Source organism: Phaethon aethereus (genome assembly GCF_964289735.1).
Source record: "Phaethon aethereus genome assembly, chromosome: 17".
NCBI classification, from domain to species: Eukaryota; Metazoa; Chordata; class Aves; order Phaethontiformes; family Phaethontidae; genus Phaethon; species Phaethon aethereus.
The window spans coordinates 11,453,777-11,462,046 of NC_138593.1; the positions used below are offsets into that span (position 1 = coordinate 11,453,777).

General features: G+C 39.4%; 1 protein-coding gene across 1 annotated transcript in view; it reads left to right on the top strand.

Annotated features, from left to right (window-relative positions):
* Nucleotides 1-8,000, top strand: part of RSPH14 (radial spoke head 14 homolog) — a gene marked incomplete at both ends in the record, with an annotated part of 100,578 nt that extends 92,578 nt beyond the window's left edge. The window contains 3 exons of the mRNA XM_082007594.1: nt 5,138-5,363; nt 6,727-6,860; nt 7,759-8,000. Coding sequence (XP_081863720.1) covers nt 5,138-5,363; nt 6,727-6,860; nt 7,759-8,000 — 602 coding nt within the window. The remainder of the gene's footprint in view (nt 1-5,137; nt 5,364-6,726; nt 6,861-7,758) is intronic.
* Between the last annotated feature and the right edge of the window lie 270 nt (nt 8,001-8,270).

Below are 8,270 nucleotides of genomic sequence, written 5' to 3' on the forward strand. Positions count from 1 at the left end.
AGGGCTGTTATAAGATAAATGCATTTAGCCAATGCACAGCCTTGAAGTGGTTTGAAATAGAATTGTTTACTATTTCTAATCCGATACCAATACCTGCAGTGTTTTCCTCAATATCCTAGTAGCTCCTCAGCTGCTTTAAGCAGGGACTTTCTACCTCTCAGTCCTTTAAGAGAAGAGATACTCTTTATCTCTAGGCATCGGCATCCTTTGGGACACTACTGTTTATTCCTGTTAAATTATCATTGAAAGACAGAGAATTATTGTTGCAAAGAAGAGGAAAATATTCTTTCAAAGATGTCAACAGAATTTTCCTCTTCAGTTAAGAAGACTGGATGAAGCTGACAGGGTATAGATAGGTGAGTTCTATTTCATTTAATGTGGCCTACCTCCTGCTCCAAACTTACCAGAAAGAAATTTCAGCCTAGTTTTATAGTAGTATTATATTTAATCTACTCCCTAACACAGCCTTTATGCTAGAAACACTGAGACTCAAAATGCTGAATCTTAATGTTAAATTAGCTACTACAAGGTTCTCAAACTATGCTTTTGTGACTAGTGACTCAAATATTCTCAGGGAGTCTAAAGAATTTTTTTTTTCCAATTTAAACTGTAGTGAGCAAGGAATTATTAAGGAATGTGTGCTGGGGAAGGATCTTCTGTGGTCATCTTGTCACTCAGAAAGGAAACATTTTACAAACACTGCATTTTTAAATTTATATAATATATGCTAGCACTCACTAGTTTAATATACACTTTGTTACCTCTAAAATGGCGCTGAACTACTGCAGTGCTAGCAAGAGAGCTGCTAGGTCTGGAAATTTTGTTAGGATCATTTGGCTGCTCACAGTTAGTGAGCTCCCACCCTGGGATTCCATAGCCACTGTGTACTGGCTGTGTTGATAGCACATGGTGATGCTAGGCAGCATTTTTCCTTCTGATTGTGTCTGGCTCTGCTTTTCTTCTCCTTGTGTGCCCCTTCCTAAGTAGAAATGCTGTTACTAAGCATTTCAAATAGTTGTGACATCTAGAGACATCTCAGGTGTTAACAGAACATTCATGTTATATAGAATCTATGTTTACATATTATTTTACTATGTTATACTACGCTGTACACCACTTTGTGGCCATGCATAAGGCTCATGCTTTGTACTAAAACAAACATTTAAATGGCTTTGAGTTGAAAACCGACATTTGTAAGGAAAAGGATTTGTAATGTGATTTAATTGATTTATGTAATTGAAAACCAAAACAAAACACCACTGTTGTGCACCATAAATGACTCCTTTGTATTCTACAAAATTTAATTTGTTTATATGCCCTGCAGCTACACTGAGAGAACAAAATAAATGACAACTCCGCTTTGGGCCTATTTGAAAAAAGAGTCAGGAAAGGGAGGATGAGAGTGGCCAGAGGGTTATGAGAAGGAAAAGATGAGTGCTCAGATAAAAAGCAGCCCAAGGGAAGATTACAAGTGCTCAGGAAAACAGATCAATAATGATGTTAACTATGCAGCTGCAAATGCAACTATTTGCATTTTGAAAACAATTTTTCCTACTACTTCACTATGCCCAGGGTATCTAGAACACTCTCTGCAATAGATAAATCACCTTTGAAACAGCACTATTTTAATGAAAAGTCAAGATCCTAAGGATGCTGCTTCCTTTTTCAGTATAGGACTGCTAGAAACACCAGCTTACCTTCCCCTCCTATTGCTTGCTCAGTAAGATGCAAGGATCTGAGACTGCTCGGATTTACAAATAACTCTCAAACAACTTTCCACTGATTTTGTCTCCTCCCTTTTCCCTTTTACTTCCCTAGACCCTTTTGGTTCCCTTGGGAAAACCATGATGAATTTCCACCTGGAAATTTCAGTCTCAGTGTTAGGTAGTCTCCTTTTGTTGTTGTTGATGGCCTTTCCTCTCTACCCTCTTTCTCTTCACCACATTGAGATTTCTGACAAGGTCAAACAATTAATCTTTGTTTCTCTATTTATATCTGGGAAGCTCCCTTTAGTAGCATGATAGCATTTCAGATAAGACAGCTTGACAATAACAGTAGATAAGGAAACTATTGATACAGACGCTTGGCCTAGTAAAATAAAACATATTTTTAAAAAAGGAAAACAGCCCAAGTGTTCATATAAAATAAGCACCCACTAGCTACCTGGGGATTTCTGACCACAGAATAAATACTACTTAGTGGCTCCACAAAATAACATTCTGTACATTGTCTTGCCAGTTTATTGAAACAGAAAGACATAAAGTGGCTTTGCTGTCTATTTTGCACTCAGGACTGCAGTGCAATAGTAAAGGCTAGCACCAAGAGAAGACATGAAGTGCAAATGCAATGAATGAGGGATGACCGAGTCGAAGAAAGTCAATAAACATTAATTGGAAGGAATAAACTCAAGGGCAAATGAAAGCAGTCCTGTCTAGTTGAACGTATTGGTTGAATGTATTGGAAGATAAATGACAGACACAGACACAAAGAAATGAAACCTGAATGCTGATAGTACTTTACTGGCAATAAGATGATAAAGTGATCGAGAGAACTGAAATAAGTTAGCAAGGAAGTCCTGAAAAAGATGGATATGGAGGAAACTAAAAATGGAGGTGAATGGAAATTAAGATGATGGGTTAAAAAGTGGCTATTAAGTATTTGAAAGCCAGTGCAAAAAATAGTAATGGAAACCTGACTGGGAAAGAAAAAAGTACATCTACCAGCACGACAAAGGTAGACAGAATGCTATAGCAATAGTTGTTACAGAAAAATGGAAAGTTAAATTAAAGGAAGCAATGGCTTCTCTGGGCTCTAAGCCGGAATGCTGACTACTCTGCGCAAGAACAAGTGTTTGCTCATGAAATGGTATGATGAAATGCTTGTGGTGAGACACTATCCCAAGGAAGATTGGTGTCAATGTAAATTAAAGCTACACAAAGGCTCTGGAGGAGCGTGGAGTTTAAACTTCAGTTCTTTGCTACTCTTATTTACATTTACATTTGGTGTGCTACCTTATCTAGAAAGAATCAAATAACTTTAAGGTCAAGTAGTCCAGATGTGGTTTTGGTTCAAAAATCATCTGGCAAAGCAACTGTCCAATAAATAGATGCTTGCTACAGGGAATGTCAGCTTGTAAGTCTATCACCTCTAAGTCATTACCCTTCCTCTGAAACTGTACCTCCCAAATTTTGGTTTTATTCTGATTTCCATAGCATCCCAGCATTTAGAAGTGTATGTGGTGACTGTGTGAGCTCTCTGGGTATCCCAATTTCATGCAGACAGGCCATATAGTTTATTTTCATTAAAAACTTTGGGAGCAGTTTTAAAAGTTGGCTTTGAAAAATCTTGTCTTTCATAAGCTATTTCAAAAGACATTGGGAAGCGTGGCTAAATCAATTCTGGATAAGACTTATAGTCACCTGAGACTGCTTTACGCTATTTCCATGGCATCAGTTCCCTACTGCCTGTGACTCCATAAGGCATGGTGTATTCCCAGCCATGTCCTTTCTGTTGTCTAACCCACCCATCTCCCTTCTATATATAACCTATAACCTACAATCCAAACACTTGTAATCCTTGTCAAGGGAGTTAGTGCTGGGTGATGGAGTCAGCTCTGCAAGCTTTATCTCCTTCTCAGGGCCCCCTCCAAGAGTCCTTTGGCAGACCAATAGTGCAGGTTTCCTTTATCACATCCTTCTGTGGGGACAGTATTGAATGGGCTGGAGCTGATCCTTGAGAATTTTCTTCTTTTCGTTTCTCCAGAGGACATAAATACAGGGTTGAGGATTTTTTTTACTATGAAAATGCCAGCCCCCCCATCTAGTAATATACAGAGCCACAGCTTCAAAGATAACATTTTTTCACTTTCCTTCCCTGCTTTGCCTTTCTGGCACAAAGAGAAATCCTTGCTTTTAACACATTGTTAGGCTTCAAGAGTGAATTGTCTGAGTCTGTTTTCCCCTATTATTTATTTGAATTCTCACAACAACTGACCTCCAGATGTAGCACAGGTAGTAAAAGCTGTAATATCACCCCTAGGTGTTTCTTTGCATTTGCATTAGTAAAGTGGATCCTAATAACTTATTAACATAAGAAGTTATTCAGTGTCTGCAAAACCTCGGAAATATGTACAACAGAAAACCTCTAGATTAGAATCATGTTTTTCACCTGACCGTCAAGTTGAGAGATTTCTCCTGTGCACTACCAAGGGCCATTAAAATCTCTTTCACTCTTGTCCTTTTATCCCCGACTGTGGAGGTTCATTTGAAAATACCTTGATGGCTCTTATCCACAAAACTTCCTTATCTAACCATATATGAATCACTTTGAAAGGAGCCACATTTCTCTTAGCAACCAAAGAATCAGTCTTAGCAACAAGACAGCTGGAGAATTTTGTTTTCACATAGTTACTTGTGGACAGTACGTTCTGCTTTCTGCTTTCCCATGGCATTGCTGTTTCAGTGTTGACTTAGTAAAGTGTAAGAAATGGTACACATCAGACGCTTTCTCATAGCAAAGACATCATTTGCAGGACAAATGATGATCTTTCTACCTTTGATGTTGTTTCCTTTAGGACATAGTGCAACAGTACTGACTGCTGGAAAGCTCAAAATTTAAATTTTCCCCGTGACAGAATTACTACAAAGAAATGTGTGAGGAAGCTGACAGTTCCCAAACTGTTGACTTCCCCCACAGAAACCATAGTGGAGGATCAAAGTATTAGCTCTAAAGGCTCACATCTCAGTCTCTCTTAGCATCTGTTCATGTTGAGAACAGTTAGAAAGGCTGGATATAAGGTGACTTTTATATGTTTGTGGGGTTTTTTTCTTAGCAAGAATGATTTGGGGAGAAATATTATAGTGGGGGAAACTGGGAACATCAGAGCAATTGCCATTTTGGCTATTACCTGGGCCGATATCTTTACAGGACTGTTGTGGAAGCTTCCTGAGGAAGCAATGCTAAGATGGCATTTATGAACAGAGCAGTGTTGTAGTAATTTCCATCTCTCAATCCCACATCTGTGTAAGAAAATGAGTTACCATATGTATTTTGATCCTATTAAGAAATTTAAAGTGCAGGTAGAAAGAGTAAATGCACTCACACCTCACCTGTGTTCCTTCCCTGTCTCCTCCTGTAGGGGCTGTTGGCATACTGCATGCTGGTTTGATTCCCTTACTTGTATTCAAATTGAAGACTGAGTCGGATGAGATCCAGGAGCTAATCCTTGATACACTCTCCAACTGTCTGCATGTGGAGGCTTCTGAAGCTCTAGCAACTGGTGCCGTTACTATCCTGAAGGAAAAGCTCACACACTCATCAGTGACCATCAGAAGCAAAGCAGCTTGCGTCCTGTTAGAAATTGGGTAAAGTAAAAAAAAAAAATATCTATCTATCATACATAAGCCCAAGAAAATACTTATTTAATGAGTGAGTCCATGTAATTAGTTTACAGTTGCGTTCCACTACACATTGAAGCTGTCACATGTCACATGTAAAGGAATATCAGCCTGAATGCACACATAAGTAGAAGACTTCTAAAAATCATAATTGCTATAAATCACTCAAGAAAGCAGATGCTGATGAGGAAATGTCATTCCTTCTCTTTCTACTTGTGTTCAGCATTGGCAGTGAAATCAGGATTTTTTCCTGGTACAGCACCGCTGAGAAAAATTTTCTCCATGAAAAAGCATGTGAAAACGAGATTCTAACCACTATGGAGGCAGGGAGAAGCTCCCTTATTGTTTTGGACAGCCATGCTCTCTCAAAAAATTAAAAGTCCTGGGAAACTTTCAGTGTGATTGGGGACAGAAATAGCTTCTGACACAGGCTGCTACGTACATCAGTGATGGATCAGAAAAAGCAATCTTTATATTAAATTTGTGTATCAAACACTGGATGAAAGGAACAACTTAAGTCCACTGTTCTGCAATCACAAAATGTAATAAAATTGCTCAACAGATGTCTAGTTTAAAAAGGTCTGCAGATCATGTAGTTTACATACCAACTGGCACAAAACACCTCCTAATATCTTATAACAAAGTGAGGTTTTATATGAAAAGAGAGTATAGATAACATGAGTCATAGAAAGCAAGCAGAAATGCACTTAGAGTATGGGCATCAGTCACATTCTAGGTCTCTGCAGTAGCTGGGCCATGTTAAATATTCCCTGCATTAAAGAGGCTGGAAAGAAAGAGAGAAAATTGACCTGGGAGAAGAATTCATTGCAGACTCCTAATTGAGGAGGTTTTTTAATCTGTATAGGATTCAACAGCCAGGTTTCTAACCAAATTGCCATTAGGAACACCAGCACACTTAATCCTGCATCCTGTTACATGCTGTTGCCCATCAATCTCCAGCGTATCACAGAAAGAAATAAAAAATCCAAACCGTCTAAAATTAGCCTAAAAAATTGTTAAGCCCATACACACAGGTGAATATGATATCATCAGTATTGTATCAGCAAGTAGATTTAATGGACACCAGGAACAGACAGACATCCCCTTTCTTTCCCTTGTGGCTGGGTAGTGGTGCTTGCCATCTGTCTAACAGTCAGAACATTGTGACTCCAAAGAGAACAGAGAGGAGGACTGTGTCAGCACTGTTGTCATGAAACGTGTTGTCATGAAAGGAGGACTGCAGGGGTCCAGGCATGGGGAGAGGCTGTGGGTAGCTGCATGGTTAGCAGAGGCAGTCTGAGAAAGCAACTTAACCATCTTTTCTGCACAGTACTCATCCAGAGGGAAAAGGCGTGGTATGTGAAGAAGTTATTCCTGTGCTGGTGAGCCTGTTGGAAGATACAGATCCTGAAGTCCAAGCTAGTGCAACAGGAGCACTGATGTTTGCTGCTGTTAAACCTCAGGGTGAGAAACAGAGGCAGTTCTGTTGGGATACTTTCCAGAAATCCAATTCTAAGGCAACTTAGTACTCAGTTTCTGATAGTTTTAAAGCTCTTCAGGAAACTGTAAGATTAGATGTTTCTTTAGATCTGTCTCGAGCTACTGTTGTTGTGTCTAGGGCAGACAGTATATTTCAGATTTCATCCACCTGAAGTAGGTCAAGAAGTTATTTATCTACCCCACCATTATTACCCTCCAGAGGGGGCACATTTTCTGTCCAAGTGCAGACCATACAGAGATCTACATACCTGAAGCTACGCTGAATCACTGGTCCTCAACAGAGGAGCACTATTTTCTGGAAACAATTTTTGTGGTTAGAGGCAGTTTCTCTCTCACAGCTGGGAGAGGAATGAATATTAATAAGGTCTGTAGTTCTCCCAAGTAACTTACACAACACTGAAAATACTAACTGCTAAATTTTCAGTGTGATGAATGAGTAATTAGACATAAAAGCATCTTAATAACAGCAGTTGTGTTGCAGTCCTCCTCTGCAATTGTCCCTCTGGCTTCAGAAGACAACAGAGGAGTGGATCCCAGTGTTTGAAGTGTCTTTAAAAATAAAAGAATGGAGGATGTTCTTAAGGGCATCTAGCCTCCCCCCAATAGTTTATCCCATCATTCAGTGCCTTTTATATTCTTAGATATGTTGCAAATGAAATTATAATGTGCAAGGCAGATTAACTAAGAAAGAACTCTTTTCTTAAACAGCTAGAAGCAAGTTTTGGTCTTCAAAAGAAAAGCATGTCCTACCTCTTCGCACTGCACCCTCTGATGTAGCTGGGCAGGGAGTAGAAAGTAGGAATTCAAAAGCATGTTGATTATATATAATAACACATTTTAAAGCCAATTTATTTCTCTACAGGGAGATTCTCAGCCCTAGGTGCTGCAGCCATTCCACCTTTACTGAAGTTGGTTGCTGAGGAAACCAGCAAAGCCCGTCTGAGTGCAATCAAAACCCTCACCCTGCTGGCTGAGGTACCAGAGGGCCGTAAGACACTCCTAGATCATACAGATACATTTCAGCAGTGTCTGAATGATCCCTGTGAGGCAGTGAAAAGAGCTGCCAAAACTGCCATCAGTGTCATCAAATGGAAACCTTTCTGAAGACGTGATGTTTCACAGAGATCTATTGCCCTCTATTGTTCTCTGGCTGTAAAAGTTGCATGGTTATATGAGACCTTCAAAAACAAAACTCTCTTCTTAGGTTACTCTGGATCAGTTCCTCCTGAAAAGTCATTTGTCAACAGCTTCACATCTATGTTGCAGGTCATGAGCAGAATAATGGGGAAAAAGAAAAGTTAGGAAGTCTAGAATTCTCCACTAGGAGTTTACTTCCTGAGTTATCAAGATACAAGAAACTGGTCCTTTTTGTTT